This window comes from Anabrus simplex, chromosome 6 (genome assembly GCF_040414725.1).
Source record: "Anabrus simplex isolate iqAnaSimp1 chromosome 6, ASM4041472v1, whole genome shotgun sequence".
In the NCBI taxonomy this organism is placed as follows: Eukaryota; Metazoa; Arthropoda; class Insecta; order Orthoptera; family Tettigoniidae; genus Anabrus; species Anabrus simplex.
In genome coordinates, this window is record NC_090270.1 from 154,105,191 (window position 1) to 154,126,023 (window position 20,833).

Below are 20,833 nucleotides of genomic sequence, written 5' to 3' on the forward strand. Positions count from 1 at the left end.
TTGCAGTTAAACCTCGTTAATACATTTCTGCAGGGGGCAAGAAAAGAGAATGTATTAAACAGGAAAACGTACTGCTGAATATCCAATTAAAAACTACTCAATAGGGATATGCAGCCACTTGACACGCGCGCGCGCATTTTACATTGTGTACGTACTTTGAAAACTGTATTTACAGTTTCTGGAGATGAGCATTGAAAACTATGAAAAACTTCGGAGGACGAATATGAAAATATTTTCCACTGAAATCTAAAAATTAGCGACATAGTATTGAAAGATGTGAAATATATGAGATAGTGAATATGAAATCCTTTTGTACTGGGGCTCATAAATATAACAACGTATTATTGAAGTTCACTTTATTTCTAAAGCAAATGTGTAATGTAGAAATATTAGTTAAATCCTTATGTTTCCTACCAGTGGGTTATTAAACATTTTTTTGTAGTTACATTCTTTGACCATGATGTACTCGGAGGTTATACTCGCCCATGTGCAAGAAAACGGCTTTGGCCACCATCTTGAACACCACTTGAACAATACTAGGCATTGGTTCACACCAACTCGCCCCTCATGATATCAATAATTATGTGCCAGCTTGCAAACTAGCGGCATAGTTGTTATTATTATTACTTACATATTATAGTGAGTAGGGTTACCCCCTAATTCATCGATGTCTTTGCTAGGCAGCTCTTCCTTCACTAATTGAGCTGTAGCTTACAAGTCATTATATGAGTAAAAGACAACTATTCCATATATAATGGTATGCTTTTGCTTACTATTCTTGAAATCTGTTGTCAGATAGTTTAAAGAGCTTCTGGGCAGACTTTGTAATCTTAGATTATTTCAGTCCCTTGCTAATTTGTCTTATTAACAAGTTAAAATTGACACTTCGTATAATGTAAAACAAGTTTATGAATAATGTCCACTACGCGGTCATTGTAATAAACTGAAGTGCCATTCTAGCAGATCTTGATTATATTTTATTGTGAGCGCATGTTGGAATCCATCATTCCATAAATACTGGTGCCCTCAATTCTCTTATAGATTCAAGAATTCTTTCTGAGGTAGAAGTATTCTTGTTCCTACTGAGGTTATCTCTCCATTTAATTAAGGTTTGATGCTCTGTTGAATATTAAGAGCATCTGCGTGTTAATACAAATATTAGGTAATTCAGCCCAACTGCTTCATGTTTAACGGTCCCGCGCACTCGCTTAGAAATCAGATTCAAATAGTCCTCAACACGAGTAAGCCACCCGTTCAGAACTACTGCGCACTGCTCGGAAATAAATACCATAAATGGAACAGCAAGTTGAATTTCCACACACAGTTTTCAGTGAAGTATTCAAAGAATTGTACTCAACAACAACAATGTTAGAACAAAGATTTTTTTGTGGTAAATCTCGAAATATTCGGGTATATGTAGAGACACTTCACACTACACTACTCTTTGGATCTCAAAAAAATGGAGACTCAATATGTTTGGCTTTGCTCCAGTATAATTGGAAGCAAAGCTTACAAACCTGGGACATCAGAATGCAGAGGGTAAAGTAGGCCTTAATTTCATCCTCATTATTGTCGAACCAATTTTCACCGTCTTTTTCCATGTGGGTCCGATAATTGTTCCATAGCATAAATGTTTGTTTCCCGCGCAATGGGGAAACGACGGGTCAATAACCTTCAAGAATACAGACAATTCTGATACAGAATTATGTAAATATTTGTCTTTCAGTTCTCCTGATACCCCTGGAGACCCTGTAAAGTGATGAATAATTGGTTGGTTATCTCTATTACTAACCCACACCCGGTCACTGTTTTGGTTTCAGAGTCACTCGTATCAGATGTAGTGTCATTTTCACTTAAAATATCTTCTTTAGTGTTATCATAATCGCCAGCACTGTCTTCCAAGTCTAAAACACTTTCAGTTAACTCAGCAAGAACATTGCTGTCACTGCTTATACTATGCCCGGAAGCATCGCTAGGAGAATACCTGACATCTGATGAAATGTTTGTACTTTTCACAGGCTACAATTAGTGCAAGTTCTTAGAAGGAGAGCTGTAAACAAGCCACATTTCTGTTCTATTCATAGAAGTTTGCAAAAGGGAAACCCTTGCAGGGGTGATCAAAATATAAGCTAGTACATACGACTTGGCACAGCGCAAGAATGTCTCGTCATTTGAGTTTAAGGCCTGACCACTGCTTGTGTGAACGTCATGTCAAATGGCTTAGTTCCTGGGTGAAAGTTTCTATGTCATTTCACTGTCTTCAAAACCCTCAGTGTCTATTCATAAACATGCACTAGTCCTGCTTTAGTCCGGAGTACAGTGGGACTAACTTCATACCAAAAATATTGTAATGGTCATAGCGTCCACCATGTCAACTGGCAGTTGGCCCGGCCCGGCACGGCACCGTATAGACCCACCCCTTACACTTCAACTGCGCCAATCACTAGCAGCACTTTAGTGCTAGGCCAGCCCCACTCGCTTCCGCTCGCGGTCCCGTTGCAGAGGAGTATGGAAATGACTCCACGATTAATCTGGAGTGTTCCATCTCGCGATGTTCCTGGATCCATCCAGCATCCGGACGATTCTAGAAGAGCCAGCGCAGGTATATAAGAGAGGAACGACCTGCCTGGAGTTAGTGAGAGTTAGACTGAGTTAGAAGTTGGTGTGGTTAAGTCGTGAGCGACTGCCAGTATAGTGAAGTATGTGAATTGCTGTGATTATCGGACTAGTGTGTTACAGTGCGGACTGCCGGCGAAGAAGAGAACGTGTAGCCGTGTGACGCGGGACCTTGTGTGTGAGTGTAAAACTGTGTAGTGTGAGAACGAGTGAGAAACGAAGGGAGAGAGAGCGCACGAACTGTGTACGTGTATGTTATGAGCAAAAGTTGTGTGTAGTCTTGTGCAGTTTTAGTGCCTAGCTAATAAATCTTAGTATTGAAGCTACCAGTCTAGTGATAATTGATCCTACTACCCCGCCAACTCGTTACAATACGTTTATTTATGTATTATGCGCGTACTAAGTTAGTCTGGAGACCATCCTCACACATTCCTGCCAAGTGTTGCAAATTATTTGTGAGCATGTGCAGAACTCTAAAAACGGAGCACGGCCGACTTAATGTATTGTTCTAGGTAGCGCAATGGAAATCTTGTTGACCATGTTCTGAGACGTCGGTAACAACTCACATTTGTTTCATGTTCTACGTACAGATCTAACTGATAATTGACATCGAAAAGATGCTTTGGGAGACCAACTGGTGCCGAGAGGAAAAAATATTTCTCTCTTCATGTGTGGGTAAGAGATAATCAGTTGTGGAAAATAAAATCTGCTTTCACTAATTTGAATTAAGGAAGATACATTAATTTTCTTCAATTTCTCGTAAACATAATTACACTAATATTATCTTCCCTGTTATTGATGATTTTACATTTCATTATTTATAGGTTTATCAAATCAAACTTTAAGAGCATGGGATAATATCATGACTGATTGGGTAAATGTTTTCATTCCGTACCCAGACAGGGGCCTACATATGACTGTGTTTCTATATAACAGGTAACATGCTAATATTGCAAATGTGATAATGGTATCAATGTGACAGGCAGAAAATTAAGATGATTTCATGGACCATAATCATGTCAGTTGTTAGCTGATTAAAAACAGGGAAAATTTGGAAGATTTTTTTACCCAGTGTTGTTTGATAGGCCATGGCCTTTGGGCTGTTGTGCCATTGGGCTTGGTTTGGTTTATTAATTTTATTACATGAAAATTTGAAGAAAACCATCCTTTTCTGTTATAAATATGTGCGTCTTCCCCTCCAGGATTTTAAATCTGAATGTGTGTTCTATCAATGGCCCCAGTGACCTAGAACAAATTTATACCTGGTGCTGGCACATAGCCTACTCCTGTCAAATAGCATGAAAGGATCTGCTCAAGCCTTTACTTCCCCATCTGACGGACGAATCACCATCAACAGTATCATAATGGAACCTGATCCAGTTAACCACAGTGTCAGACCATAATACAAACTGAACGCTTTAATGATCATGGCCACCACACTAGCTGACTTATACATGTTATACAGGGTATTACTGCTGTCAATGGACTAATACAATTCAAATAATTATTTGAGTAAACTGAGTAATAGCGTGAAACTTTCTCATTGCTAATTCTTCTTCTTTTTCTTCTTCAGAAGGAAACTTTACGTAGTGAGGTAAGAGTCAAGCGGCTTTTGCTTGCGTGCTCCTGTAGGTTAGGATGCACAACTATTATCAGTTCTCTTATATTGGTCTTTGTAAAACTATATCTATTCATAAAACTGGTATTATCGTACTTCAGAATTCTGAGAAACTGAATGCAAGCACTGCGCGTAGTGGTTGAATAATTGTTTGTGAGAAGTTTGAAGTCTCAGTTCATTGCGGAGCAATTGGACCTTGCGCGGCAGTGTGTGAAGTGTGGCTGATAGTGTATCACTTCTAAAAGTGTTAATGGTGAAGAAATATAAAGTTTATAAAACAAATATAAATTAATATGCCATTGTAAAATGGCTACATCCGGAACCAAGTGCTATGGTCCTAACGGTATATCTCTCATGTGAGTTCTAAAAGTTCTAAAAGTTAAGTTACACTATCAGCCATGCTTCACACACTGCTGCGCAAGGTCCAGTTGCTCCACAATGAACTGAGACTTCAATCTTCTCACAAACATTTATTCAACCACCAAGCGCAGTGCTTGCATTCAGTTTCTCAGAATTCTACTGGAAGATTATTCAATGATATGGTTTGATCCTTTTACATTAAGCGCATGAATAATTCTCCTCACTTCAAGGCCATTTTACTATTAGAACTCTAATGAAAAACTGAGTACCGAAGTGTCCAATTTTACCCTAATGACATATATATGCCAACATTTTGAAATAGTGTATAATTCAACAGTGGCAAAACATAGGTCAATATCAATAGAATCTACCAGAAAGACTCACTTTTAAACTATTAGTACTTAGAAATATATTTATAAAGCATATTTTGAAGCATTTATCTTATGAACTTTCATCATAATTGTGCTCATTTTATTCAGTGCTACGAAAAAATGATACTTTTAGAACTCACATGAGAGATTTACCGTTAGAACCATAGCACTTGGTTCCAGATGCAGCCATTTTACAACGGCATTTTAGTTTATATTTGTTGTTTAACTTTGTACTTCTTCACAATTAACTTTTAAGCTGGATAATGTAATATTGCTTATTTTAACTAAAATGTATTGTTTTAGGATATTTTCACTAAATTGTGTAATTGAATATTTATGGCTGATGATGACCCCGAGTAGGGTCGAAACTAGTACCGAACTTTATAATGTAATGTAATAACTGCATTGCAAAAAGCCTACTGTATTGAATAGGTGGAAAAATTTTACCTGAATAAATCACATGTAATCTCAGTTCAGTACGGACCAACCAGAATGAAATTTCTGACTCTTAATGAAGGGAGGAAAGGTTAACAGTTTTAAACAGAAGAGACTAACAGATTTCTTCTAAAAGTGTTAACGGAGGTATTTTTCTTGTTTCACTACTTATGTACTGTATCCTGTCTTCTAAACAGTTACTTTCATAAGGGTTGCGTAATAGATGCCGTTATGCATCATTAGACCAAGCGCCAAAAGTTTGTTTCAAGATATTCACGTTTAACTTTAGGTTTATGTGTAAATTTGAGCAAACATAATTTTGTTAAACATGGTATTCCTGGTGTTGTAGGATAATAGATTGTACCTTCTCACCAAATTTCAGCATTTTAATACTCACAGTTCATAGATTTTCTTGAAAACCTGTCGCTTAGTCTACTGATGCAATTTAAGGTATTTCTCATGTGTGAATAATGCATCACAATGGTACATCAATAACTCCTTACTGTTGAGTATCTAGTGAGTAAGGCTTCAAAAAATGTGACCGCATTCATGATTAAAACCGGAATCTCCTAATGCGCTCCGTGTTGGAACCATCATGCTATTCCCTAAAGTCATTGCTATAACCACTTATTGATTCGACGAATTTCAACTGATCCAAGTCAAATACAAATGGTAAGAAGTAAACCATTGTAGTCTACACAATGCAATGCATATTTTTTAATGGATTTTCCTTCACGATAGGCCTATTATGTTCTGAGAGTACAGTACTGACGTGATATTTTCAAGCCTGTAGGTAAGTTTTGTTCTGCTTTATACACACATTAGTTGCTAAGTAGAATGACAGTCCCTCATAGCGTTAGGGGACGTTGACCTAGATGGGCCATTTTAAACAAGCATCGTCATCATCAGAATGGCAGTCCCCTAAACTAAGTAAAGGATATGAAGGTCGGTATATGTGGTTATGATTACCTTATTCCAAGAAAAATAAAACGATTCTGAAAGAAAGTATAGAAATTTAATTACTTATCTCAGTCGAACAGAACAGGAACAGAAAATGTGATTAAGATATTTGCTCCCATAAATTCATATAAAACACTGGACAGGTAATAAGACTGTTACTCTCGGTTCATTCAATCTCGAAATCAGGATCTCCATTGAATCCATCCATGCCATCCATGATGTCAGAAACTCCTTGAAGTTTCTGGTAAAATTGTTTGGTATCTGCAAGTATTAGGTGCATCAGCGACTTAAAGTCTCCAAGTTTGGCTTCGGAGATAGGTTTTCCATTTGGCCACAAAGGTATAAATGCCTGATTAATGGGGACTTCAGTTTCACGTGGTCATCCCAGTCTTGACGTATTTAAATTTACTTCCGTATATGAAGATTGGAGCAAAAGTCATGGCAACTATTTTTTTCTTGTAGATATGTGAACGGATCACAAATGTATGTGTGTCATGTGGAAGTTCTGCAGGCATAGTGTGTATGCAGAACAACAGATGGCTCTGTGATAGCTGGTAGTAGCGCAGCGAGGGCTGTGAAATCAGTCAGTTGGCGAGTGTCGTGCAAGATGGAAGTAACCCGTGTTGAGCAGCACGCTTACATCAAAATAGCTGTTCTCCGAGGGAGAAATGCGATGGAATGTCATAGTGAATTAGTGGAAGCCCTTGGGAATAATGCCCTACCATACCGTACAGTAGTACGGTGGATAGGAAAGTTTCAGCAAGGACGTGTGTCAACCAGTGATGAGCAACGTTTGGGACGCCCTGTCAGTGTGCGGACCAACGTGGCACGTGCCGTCATTGAGCAGCTCCTGAATGAAGACAGACGATGGACGCTACTGGAGTTAGAGAGGGCAAGTGGCATCGAGAAATGCACCGTCCACAGGATATTGCGTAATGAGCTGCAACTGTGCAAAATCGCATCGCATGCACTGACGGAAGTTCGAAGGTGGGTGCGCAATGCAATATGCTCCGACCACCTTGCACGCTGGCAACAGGAAGGTGATCAATTCTTGTCGCGAATAATCACCATCTATGAATTTTGCGCCAGGGCATACGAAGCAGAACTGAAACGTCAGTCCGCAGAGTGGTGACATGCTGGATCACCAAGGATCACCAAAGATCCATCAGAATCCTTCCCCGGTCAAATGGATGGTGATCGCCACGTATGACATCAGGGGTGTCGTTTGCCACTTTGTTCCACATGGCAGAACAGTGACCGCACAGTACTACAGGGACTTCCTGGTGCAACAGGTACGACGTGGCGTTTGGGAGAAACGTCCGGATCTTGTGGACAGTGTAATAATCCTGCACTACAGTGTAAAACCACATAAAGCAGAGTGTGTAGGGCAGCTACTGTGACGTTGGGGATGGGAAGAATTGGAACAACCACTGTACTCTCCCGATATTTCGCCCTGTGACTTTGATGTCATTCGAATGATTAAGGAACCACTTTGTGGTAGGTGGTTTGCAACACGAGAGGACATTGCTAAATGTTGTGCGCCAACAGGTGACCCGATTCACACCTGGTGCGTCAAATGCTGAGGCAGATGGTATTCAGCGCCTCCCACATCGTTGGCAGCGTGTGTTGTCAGTAGCAGGGGACTACTTTGAGGGTCTTTAGACCCAGGTTTGTCATGTCAACTTTATGTGTACTGTGTTGCCATTCTTTTTCACCGGGAAGGCCATATTGCCCTGTATACTACCGTAATAAATTAGTGTGTTATGATATTTCAGTGCTATTCATTGTCCACACATGTAGTTAACACCTTGTCCTTTCGTCTGTATATGTCACATTTTCCAGCTGGACTGGTATCTTCAAGGAAAAAAATAGTTGCCATGACTTTTGCCCCAACCCTCGTATTCACCATCAAATTTAGTTTTGACGTACATACTGAACGGCTGCGATTTCAAGAACTGGACTTTTTTTAGTTTTTGGCAGTTTATCTTGGAACGATGGACATCTGTTTCCCGATTCACAATCAGTTTTTTCAAGTTCTGCTGAACTGAAGAATGACGGGTCTTCTATCTGGCGAACAACAATAGGGTTTTTCTGCCTGCAGTTTCTCGTTACATTTACATAGTCCTCTGCAGTGTATAAACGCTGATGAAGTTTGAGGGCACGCTAAATATCTGCAAAGTCATTGCATTCATTATTCTGATCTGGAATTCACTGATTTCATGCATATTACCTAGCATAGCATGTTAAAACACTGTTACAGTGAAGCCTTCACAGCTTCTACAAATAAATACATAGATACAGAAATATCACTTACATTGCAGACTATCGTATTAGATACCATACAACAATACCATTTTGATACTAACCTTAGATAGTTCTTCTGGAATGATTCTCCGACGTAAGCCTTTTAGCAAACTCCATTTTTTGTCCTTCTCCTTACTTTCGGAAGTACTTGATACATCACTGAACTTCGTCACTTGATAAACCACTCAATGTATCACCACGTCAATAACTTAGCACTATCGAAAGTGCGGGCTCCCTCGCTGTCATCCACGACCGCTTGGTCTAATAATGCAAAATGGAACGTTGCATAGCCTAATGATGCAATTTACAGTTTAACTGAATCCTGCTATGTCACGTAAGTTTTCAGTTAACTGACAACTAATGACCTCTTGTAAGACCGTGGGGAATTTATTATGAGTTGTTCAAGCTTTCCTCTACAAGATAGTGCTAAAAATCTCAATTTTCAACAAATGGCGTTTAGTCTATTGGTGCATAACTCCATCCATTTAAAGTGATGCCGTAATATAGCTTGTTTGTATATTTTTTAATACTGTTAAAAATAATGTATTCAGTATAAGCTCGTAGATACATATGATTCAGTTATGTGCTATACATTAGTGTTGGCTACTGAATGCATGATTCGAAGCAGTGTATCGATTCATTCAAATGTCCGAGTGAATCGATTCACAGGAACGGCAAGCTCACGGCACACGATTCAGCTTACTCCCAGCGGACAGTGCTGAGTGGCGCACTCACTGGACGTTGACGGGGAGCTGAGCTTCCGCTGCAGCGAGACAGTGAATCATGGCACATCGAAAGAATCGTGAACGAGCGCGGCTCAGTGAGACACATGATACACACGACTCCTTATCGGCTCACTGGACACGCGGAGAGCCGAGCTTCCGCTGCAGCGAGACAGTGAATCATGGCACACGGAAAGAATCGTGAACGAGCCGGCTCAGTGAAACACAAGATACGCACGGCTCCTTATCTGCTCACTGCAGCGAGACATACAGTGAGCCATGCTACACTGAAAGAATCGTATGCTATAATGGACTCTCGAGCTCAGCTCATTTGAAAATAATACCCATTTGCATTCACTGTCCTCTTCTTACAGGGAGGTTTAAATAATAGATGGATTTATTTGCAGTGTTAAAAAGGTAGTCACAACATAATTCTGAAGTAGCTAGTAAGTAGGTAGGCTATTAGGTTATACTATTTATTAGTTTAATGAATCTTAGTATTATAACTTAATTGACATTTGACAATTAAACTCGACTCTAGCCTGCCCTAAGACTATGAGTCAGGCTCATGACCACTCAAAAGTACCTGTTTTATATTGGGAAGAACGGCTCAGTATTTTCTCAGTTCATATGTCACATCGTTGCACAAGACTTCAATCATATGTGGACAGATGCAATAACAGTATGTTGAATCAGAAAACCAGCGGGCTACTGTACATCTCGGGTAGCCTATACAAAATATGACGACTTAAAAAAATCCTCAGCTGATAGAAAAATACATATTTTCAAAAATGACTGAGTGAGTTGTCATGCGGTTAATATCGCGTGGCTATGCGCTTGCATTCGGGGGATGGTGGGTTCGAATCCCACCGTCGGCAGCCGTTAAGATGGTTTTCTGTAGTTTCCCCATTTTCACACCAGGAAATGCTGGGACTGTACCTTAATTCAGGCCATGGCTGCTACCTTCCTAATCCTAACCTTTCCCACCCTGCGTCGCCGGAAACCTTCGATGTATTAGAGTAACTAGCATTTTTTCTAAGAAAGTAGTTCATAGTATGAAGACCAGATGGCAGCTGCGAGCACTGAATGCTGTTGCTGTTACCAGCACATACTACACAGATGCAGTAGGAGCGGTGACCAATGAGCCGTGAATCGGATCACTGTATCGATTCAGTAACGTGAACGGAATCAAATTAATCGAATGTCCCATCACTATTATACATGCTCAAAAACGGTATTCTCTATATCTCAAAATTTCGATAATTGGAAATAAAATTCTGTTCCTGACGTGATTTGAGATATCGAGGTTCCACTGTATAATGTAATACGATATTTTGTCTTGTTTTGTAATATGATCAGTTTTGTTTTGTCTTGTGTGTGTGTGTGTGTGTGTTTAATATAGTGGAGAATAATAAATCAATGTTCTAAAACTGTTATGCTAAAAGGCAGTACTATCATATGGTCCAAACAATATTGCACTGATATTTCCTGATCTGGAAAAGTTGAAGTGATTTAGTCTTGGAGAAGAAGAGACTTATGGTGGATTTTTTTTAATGTTGTGTTTTGATTTATTTTCTAACAGGTCAATGACATTGCATTTCATCCTGTCCATGGGACTTTGGCTACTGTGGGATCAGATGGTAGTTTCAGTTTCTGGGACAAGGATGCCCGTACTAAATTGAAACCATCAGAAGCAATGGAACAATCCATCACACGCTGTTGTTTCAATAGCAATGGCCAAATTTTTGCATATGCTGTCAGCTATGATTGGTCTAAGGTTTGTTAATTTAAATGTAATTGTGTGCTACATCATAGAAGAATAAGTACACTCACCAGCACGAAAAACACAACACACAATAAATGCTGAAGAAATGATATTGAATTTTTTATTTAGTTAATGTTTAGTACTTTATCCTACAGTTTTAGACAGGGGACATTGTTGGCTTTGTTTTATTTATTGCATTAGCATTTAAAAAAATTCTCGCTCAACCTGGAAAAAACCACCGGATGTGAGGCAATAATGTTTTCCTGCTCTTCAAGCACTTATTGTTGTAGTGTTGTATTGTACCCTTCTAAGTCACGTGTGTTTCTAAGATGTTGATCGTAATCAGTTTCCTGAAGTAAACATGCCATTAAGTTGTAAAAAGATGCTGCAGAACTGTTGCTTTGGTGGAAGGCTATCACGGCATGCATTAGGTTGCAGAAGTGTTGAGAACTGGTCCTTCAATGATTTCCAGAGACTTAAGAAGGTACCGGGAAACTTGAGGCTATTCAAAGAGACCAGGATCAGGCCCAAGAAGAGCAACACCGGCAAGAGATGATCACTTCTTACTGTTTCAGGTTCTCCGCAACCATCACACCACCACTGTTGAAGCATATGAATGATTCCAAGTTCAAGGGGTCATTGTTACTGTGAGAACTGTCCGAAGACTGGAAGAAGCCGGTTTTCCATCCAGAAGACCCGCTAAAGGCCCAGAATTCGCCAAACAGCATTATCATCTCAACAGCTTTATGCAAGGGAACATCGCGGCTGTATAGTACAGTAATGAGAGCGACTGTTTTTCGCTGATGAGTCCTTTTATCACCTGACACTAGAGAAAAGCTTGGGAGAAGGCCTGGCGAAAGGTGTTTCCTTTTCACATTGTCACCCTGGACACCTTTTCAGAGTATTTCTCTAATGCTGCGGGCAGAAATTAACATGATTGGAAGGACGGATTTCGTCTCCATGGAGCATGTTGTGCCTTTTGCTCCATTTATTGGTAATGGTTTCACAGTAATGTAGTTCAGTGCACGCCCGCATGTTGTGAGATGTATGCAGCTGTTCTTGGATGAAGTGGAGATTCATGTTATTTGGCCTGGTGGAAGCCCTGATTTGAAATCTGTTGAGTAGCAATTGGACCAGCTGGGGAAAAGGGTCCATCAGCACTATCCAGACACATGCTGGACCCTGTCCTCTGAAAGAATGGGAGACGTATTGCAGCGTTAATCAGGAGCATCCGTGAAAGGTTAGATGCCATGATTAGTGCAAGAGGAGGTAATGCATGATTCCGAGGATGATAAAAGTCTGTGAAGTGAAGCGAATGAAATAACTTTTATCAGCGTGAAGTATAAATTCATACGTATTTCTTCCATATCTCAGGATTAATTTGATCAAATTGTTTATAAGGTTGTTTTTTGTTTTGTTTTTGCACACTTAAAGGAGTTTGTAGTACAGTTGGAGATTAGTCTTGGTAAATTTTGATGTTTTTAAGGAATTAAATTGTTGTTTCTCATGCCGGTGAGTGTATTTTCAAGCTATTCACTTTTTGGCTCCTGTATCCATTTAACCTACTCCTAGCAAATTTGTCATCTTATTGCATCTCATTTTATTTTTAGGGCCATGAATTTTACAACCCCATGAAGAAGAACTACATCTTCTTGCGAAGTTGCTATGATGAGTTGAAACCCAGGAGTTCATCATAAATCAAGAAACTTACGGGAGTGGTTTTGTGATTATGTAAGAGAAGTACATTAAAAATCAGTCATTTTTAAGCTTTATAGTTCTATCCATTTAGATACCACTATTTCTGTTAACTTCTGTGGATATGCAATCCATATAATTATGTTACAAACAAGGCTATTTCCATGCAAGATATGTTTGAGTGGTTTATAATGGCTTCTTTTTCCAAGTGGATGTTTTCAGAACTTTTGTACAAATCATTGTCCAACTGAATGATCCTTAAAAGAATGATGAGTAAGAGATAGAATCTACTTAACATTCTTGAACTGTTGGTATATTTTTAATTGAAATGTTTGACTTCTTCAATTACATATTGAGATAAAATTTATTATATACGTATGTTCCACTTTCTGCCTGCTAATTTCAACATGAGTTTTGTTTTTTCTGAGCTTAATCTGTTAATGTTACGACTGTGATTTGTACCTATGTGTTTGATCAACAGCAAGAATTTTTTGATCCTTACGTAACTGAACTTTTGAATGTACGTTTGTTAGTATTGTACGTCAAGCAGAATATTGGCAATTTAATTTAAAGAAGACTGGGCAAGATGAATCCTGTGTTGATAATGTGCATTTAACAAGAGGCTTTTAGGAATGTAACTAGAAGACCAGTGTTCTTGTAACATTTGTGTAAATACGTGTTGATGTCCTGGGTATATGTTACTGTTTAAAGGGCATTTATTTCAATTTTTAATATGCATTATATTTTTAAAAAGGTGTAATAATTTCTTCTATTAAATTGACACATCTTTATATGCAGTGTTAGAATTTCTTGTTTATCCTACTCCTTGTGAAATGGACAAAACTAGATGCTCTTGATCTACAGTTTAATTGTTACACTTCGTCCCTCAGATTTCTGTCAAGAGGACCTTGTAAAAATCTTGAATATGAGAATCTCTGCCTAGCCTTTGACATCAAAAATGTGGTCAAGCTATTGTATGTGTGATGTAAGACTTCCAACACTAAACTTTCCACCTCCAGTTCATACCTTTAAAGTATAATACCATATTTTCTCACATAATTAACACCCTTGCATAATTTTCTCATCCCAATATTTTTGGGTCCAAAGTGGAGAAAAAGAAATGTTCATGTATTTGACGCACCCACTGCTTCGAACATCCATAATGCAGCTCAGATGCGTTTCGAAATAAAGATTTCAATTACTCGGGTAGCAGCCGTCCTATTGTGAAACTGGGCATTTCAAGTTATCATAATACCAATATAAATTGTCTGTTACTGGACATTATAAATTTTCCAGCTAATTCATTCCTGGTTGCCAGCGTTTCATCACAGTGTGCTAAGTTGGACTCATCAGTTGGTAAATAGCACACCCACCAAGACACATGGCTAGTGCATACCGTTGGGGCCACTGCGTAGGCTACTCGGAGCCACTGGCAGTGCCAATGCACTATGAGAGACATTTTCTCATTACCCTAGAATTGATGCCTGCCTGGCCATCAGTTGGTAGGAAATACCACTGCCACTAGTTCCGTGAGAGAAGCAGCCCAGAAGTGACAGTATACTCATACATTCATAATCTGGGTCATTTTGGATATTCTCTTTCAACACTTCTCAATTTCGACTGGGGCTTAAACTATGACTTAAAAGGCATACAGTGTGTCACTATTCATCTCAGCGACCCAGATAACAACTAACCTCACCGGTCAAAAAAATTGAGTTCCCCTGGAGAAATTACTAAAACCATCATTTAATACTGTTTAACTCCGCCTCTGGACCTAATAAACACCTGGATTCAGTTATGAAGTAAGTCCACAAGGTTGTGCAGGTACATTGCATCCAGATTAAGCTACTCACAGAGGATTTGATTGTGCAATTCCACCAAATTGCAGGGATGCTAATGTCGGTTCTTTACCTGCTGTTGCAACCTGTCCCACAGATTTTCAATGGGGTTCAAGTCAGGTGAATTTGCAGCCCAGTTGAGATGTAATGGGGTTGTGGGTTCATAAAATCAGTCGCATATGCTTCCAGCCGGATGAACTTTGTTGCTATCATCTTGAAAAATTGGGGTATCGATAGCATATTCATCGTGCAGATGTTGACCTAGAATGTTTAAATAAACATGCTGGTTCATGTTAGTAGTCACCTGAGTGAATGGACGCAATCCGTGGTCCACGAACCTGCTACGCTGGCGTAGCAGGGGGAGAGGTGATACTCCCACGTGGCACGTCCCAGGTGGCAGATAGGGGGGTCCTAACCGGCTTGCCAGTGGACTTGAGGGAAATAAAATACCTCTCGCGGACCACACGCACCCCCTGTGGGTGGGGGAGGCAGATGAAGAATTCACCCACGGTATCCCCTGCCTTATGTAAGGGGCGATCAAGGGATGATCCAATTAGAACCATGAAACTACTTGTAATTAGTACCATCATGCAGGGAACACCATGGGTCGCATTTACTTGCGCGTAGTACCACTATGTTAGGTACGCAATAGGTTTGTAATTAGTAGCGACAGTGTGTGAATCAGGAGGTGGGTCCTACAGTACCTGTGATTCGTACCCCTATATGAGCGACACCATGGTTGTGTGAGGAATTCCACGGGATAATAGAAGTCCCTGTGGTTAGTCCACTTATGTGAGGAATGCCGTAGGTTTGCGTTGCCTGCAAATAGCCCCGCAATGTGCGAAACACCATAGGTCTGTGTTACTTGCGCGCATTACACTACCTGTGAATAGTATAATGTGTGGATTACCGCGAGTCTCGCTACTTTTGATTGATTAGTACCGCAACATTACACATAACATGGTTCTACTTTCCTAGCAATAAATACCATTATGAGGGGCTGATGACCTGGATTTTGGACCCGATTTGACTATACGCATAATCGATTCACCATCGTGCTATAGAAGCAGTCTCTTGGTCAGTAATACTATTGTTTTGTGCCAGCTTCTGTGCATGTGAGGCACTGTGGGTCGGATCCACTGATCTTTTTAAATTCCTATCCGTCCATCATTCGTTCTTCGTCCTCATGCTTTGAATTCTGGTCAGTGGAGGATTTTGGAATTTTAAGTTGTCATTTCATTTCGTCTCATTTCGTACCATTAGGGGCTGATGACCTCGATGTTAGGTCCCTTTAAACAACAAACATCAATCAATCATCAATCCACAGTACAAAAAAAATCCCCAAAACATCACAGACCCACCTTTAGCTTCAACCTGACCTTGCACATGTCTACGATGAAATGCTTCATTTGGTCTTCGGTGCACTCGATGACGTGCGTCATTGGAATACAGGCAAAAACGTGATTCGTCAGACCACATTATGTACTGCCAGTCAGCTACTGTCCACATTCGGTGATTTCTAGCCCATTGAAGACTTGCAGCTTTTTGTGCCTGTGTCAGCAATGGCCTCTTGCGAGGTGCCCGACTCCAAATTTTTATTGCATGCTGTTCTTGTCGCAATTTTCTCTCATTAACAGGTTGGGATGGAACTTCACTCACTGACTGCAGCAATTCCTATCGGTTTGGAAGCGATTTTGATTCACAAGCTGTGAAACACGTCTCTGGCCCTTCCAGTAAGGATCTTTTTCCGACCACAACTCTGACGTGTTTTGTGGCCATGTGTAGTACACCACTGCTTGTAGACACGTTGAACAGTCCACTGCAAAACAACAGCAAATCCAGCAACTTCATGCACTGAATGGCCATGGGCATGGCCAAACACGATTGCCCCTTTTTGCAACTCTGTCACATCCTTACAACTACCCATGTTGATGTACACTATCCACTTGAAACATCAATATCTCACTGATCGCTACTGCCTTATGCTCGCATAGAGGCATTGGGCATGTGGTTGAGCACGGGACTCGTTCACTGCGCCATCTGAACAGGCTTAACGATCCATCTGTGCGTGCGCACTAGTGAGACTAATTTTTTGTCCGGTGAGCTTACATTAATATTGATAGTTTTCTATTATTTATTTCACCCCTTTCCATCCCCAGCCCTAGGAGTGCTTTACCTCCATAGCAGTTTTTCAAGATAGTAACTCTTATGTACCAAGACTGATGGAGAGCTGTGCTGGAACAAACAGTTTCATCTGCAAGTTCGGTGATTTTGGACATTTTCTTTTCCACCCCTTCTAACCCCCATTGCAATTGGGACTGAACTTTAACTTACATGGCATCCAGAGTGTCGCATTTCACCGTAACAACCCCAAAAACTATAAATTTGATGCTAATATTGTTTGTTTTTTTATTATTTTTACATGTCACCCCTTTCCCTAGGGGTATCTTGCCCTCACAGTATTTTTTTCCAGATACCGGTAGTAAGTCATATATGTACCAAGTTGGTTGAGAGCTATGCTGGAACATAAACACATACATCCCTAATCTTGTGCATTTTTTCCTCACCCCCTATGCCAATGGTGCTGAACTTTGACTTAAATGATATCCAGAGTGTCACTGTTCATCTCAGTGACCCTGAAAACTATAGGTTCAACATTCTTTATTATTTTTATATGCCATCCCCTTCCCTCAGGGGTACTGGGGTGGCTTACCCCCACAGTGGTTCTCACCATGTCGTAAGTCGTTAAGTGTACCAAGTTTGGTTGAAATTGCTCCAGTAGTGTAGGAGATGTTGAAAGGTACTTCATAAAACATGGCGGCATGTTCCCATCCTCCTATATATAGCATTTCTTACCGGGCTGTCATGATATAGAGTAAGTCGCTGTCGCCTAGCGACAATCTGTCTATCAAAGTCGATCCAAGTAGTGGTGGTGGTGATTATTGCTTTAAGAGAACTAGGCAACCATCTACAAAAACTAAGAGTTTTGTCTGCACATTGCTCAGAATTTAAAAAGAATTCTATTTCTGTATCATTCGTGTCCACAGTAACACGAAAATGCACTTTTTAAATTTCCGTAATTTCTGTCTGTCTGTCTGTCTGTCTGTCTGTCTGTCTGTCTGTCTGTCTGTCTGTCTGTCTGTCTGTCTGTACACGCATCATGAGAAAACGGCTGAAGAGAATTTAATGAAAATCGGTATGCAGAGTTGGGGAATAAGTCGCTACAATCTAGGCCATAAATAATTGTATTCACGCTGAGTGAAATGGTAGTTTAAGGGAAGGCCTAAAATTTAATTCTCAAATATTTGTTATTAGTGATTGTATCTTAACAAAAATCAGTAGGTAAAGTCGAGGAATAAGTCGCTAAAATCTAGGCCACAAATAATTGTATTCCCATTGAGAAAAATGGTAGTTTAGGGGAAGACCTAAAATTTAATTCTCAAATATTTATGTTATTAGTGGTCCTATCTTAATGAAAATTGGTATGCAAAGTCGAGGAATAAGACTATAATCTAGGCCATAAATAATTTTATTCACGCTGTGTGAAATGGTGGTTTAGGGGAAGGTCTAAAATGTAATTCTCAAATATTTATGTTATTATTGGTCGTATCAATAAATACTACATAGCTATAGTTATATAGTATTAAATTTCCGATCATTTATATCTTGTACATTGTTACCGTACCGGCTATGATCGCAGAGATATTCATGAATTTGGATTTATGTTACTAAGTCCATATCAGCACCGAGTAATGTGAGAATGGGTAAATTTTTTTTAATGAAACTCGGTATGTGAATTTGGAGAATAAGGAACTGCAGTCTACGCCATAAATAATTTTATAAGACGCCCTAATGTCACAGAGTCAAAAGAAAAGTAAATGTGAAGGCCTACAATATAGAAAGCTCATAAAATTGATCAACAGTAACATTACGGGTACATTGACCATTTTTTATTGTGATGTGCTTTATGTCTTCTGTTGCCCCTCATCTATGATAGACAGGATTACTGCTGCATATCGAGTATTTTTTAAAAATTTGCTTTACATCGCACCCACAGAGATAGGTCTTGCAGCGACAATGGGATAGGAAAGGGCGAGGTGTGTGAAGGAAGAGGCCTTGGCCTTAATTAAGATACAGCCCCAGCATTTGCTGGTGTAAAAATCGGAAACCATGGAATATAATCTTCACAGGATTCGAATCCGCTACCTCCTGGAAGCAAGCTCACGGCTGCGCGCCCCTAACCACTCAGCCAACTTGCCTGGTCGTACCGAGTGTAACAGCCTGTCTGAATATTGACGGTAAGTAGCTGGGGAGTTAGATAACATTCTTCTTCAGCATGCCATTCCTGTGGTTCATAAATTTTCTGATACTACTGGTATGTAACATACTGTTTCATCATAGCATTCGAGCTTTTGAATCCCTACTCTGAGGCACTGATTGGAATGAGCAGTGTGCATATTTAACGGAATGATGGCAGAGGAGTGTTCACGGCTGTCTGCAGCCTGGTCATTCCAGCTCTGGAACTTTGGACTGTTAGATCGGCTCCGTAGTACTGTTCGTTAAAAGTGAGAAAATGTGCAGTTTTTCATTTGATCGAGTATTTTATATGATAAAATTGCTTTTAATCACTACTTTCCTACTGACGTTTTTGTAATGACTTCTGTTGAATTCAGTTAGGAGAACCACAAGGTCAGTCTTTTTGAGAAACCCGTAACAAAGTAAGGGTACATCAACTAGCATATATCAGAGAGAAAAAACTGGAAGGGATCCAACACTTTGAAAAATGAAGGTTTCGGCCAAAGAAAGGCATGGGCCGCGGAGGGTGTTAAAATGAAAGACTCTCTACGATTCACAAACCTAATACTGTCAGGGTTGGAAAAGTACAAGAGTTGACCAAGGGAAGTCTGATAGGATAGATGAAAGTGAGGAGCCTGACACAAGTAAGTGGAAGCAATGCCAGGACTCGGCTAAGGGCCACGTGGTTGCCAAACCACGCTCCCAAGTTGAGAGCCCCTGAGGCCCCTTTTATTTGCCTCTTACGATAGGCAGAGGATACGGTGGGTGTTATTCTACTGCCCCACCCACGGGAAGGTCGATCCAATTGTTGTGCGGCTTTATAATTAAATTAATTACATAAAATTAGATATAGATTATATTATGTTTTTTACAATTTGACTTTTAAGTTGTTACTAAAGTCTATCACAGTTGAACATGCTTCCATGAAGTCACTAAAATGGCCTCTATACGAATGTGATGGACACTCATGCACTATACACTGGATAGTCTGCCTGGGAGCAGCGCAACTGCACTCTGGTGAGGGAACTTGTCCCAACTTGTAGAGAAGATCAGGACATCTGCCATGGTTAGCCCTAATCCTGTCTAGGGTTGACCAAGTTTTCCGGAGCAGATGGAAACCACTTGATTTTGTTGTGGTTTTTATAATGCCATGGCAATATCCTGGAGCCTTTTCCATCAATTCTTTCTTCCAGGTTTGTAGGAGGTTGAAATTATTACCCATCACAGGTCTCACTGGCCTCGTGGGTGGGTTCCATGAACGTAATCTTCCGGCTTCAGCAGCAGTGATGTTCTGGTGTATTGATAGCTGCTCGTTGACATTTATCTTCTTATACTCCTGAACTAAGGTATGTTTACGTTTAACTTTTGCTGGTGGAATGTGACTCAGTGCCGGTAGCCAGAATGTAGGCAATGATTTGATTGCGCCAGTCACAATTCTCATTGCCTGATTCGATTCGGTATCAACAAGTTTCATATAAGTGCGGTTGAGTCCCACTTGTAGTTCCACACAGCTTCTGAAGTATGTTATTTTTAGATTTCAGTTTTCTGCAGTTTTCTTCAGGTTTTTCTTGAAAGATGATCCCCCAGTATTGGGATTCATTATTGCAGTTCAAATGGTTGTTACCCCAAGTATACTTCAAATTCATAATTAGCTAGCTTATTGTATAGGTGGAAACATGTCACTGTAGTTTCATTTGGGTTTGGCTTCAGCCTCCAATTCCGGAAATACTCATCAAGAGTGCCCAGGTCATTAATTAAGGTCTGTTCTGCAGTTTTGATCTGTGTTGAGTACCAATTGCCCAGTCATCCACACACCCAAACTTTCTTGAGATGGATGCAGGTATGTCGGAGGT

The 20,833-nt window shown here is 40.0% G+C and overlaps 1 protein-coding gene across 1 annotated transcript in view; it reads left to right on the plus strand.

The window, feature by feature from the left end:
* The window catches only part of Rae1 (ribonucleic acid export 1), a 113,082-nt gene extending 99,450 nt beyond the window's left edge, over positions 1–13,632 (plus strand). The window contains exons 8-9 of the mRNA XM_067149997.2: positions 10,969–11,163; positions 12,762–13,632. Of these exons, the coding sequence (XP_067006098.1) occupies positions 10,969–11,163; positions 12,762–12,848 (282 nt within the window). The 3' untranslated portion in view covers positions 12,849–13,632. The remainder of the gene's footprint in view (positions 1–10,968; positions 11,164–12,761) is intronic.
* The last annotated feature ends 7,201 nt before the right edge of the window (positions 13,633–20,833 follow it).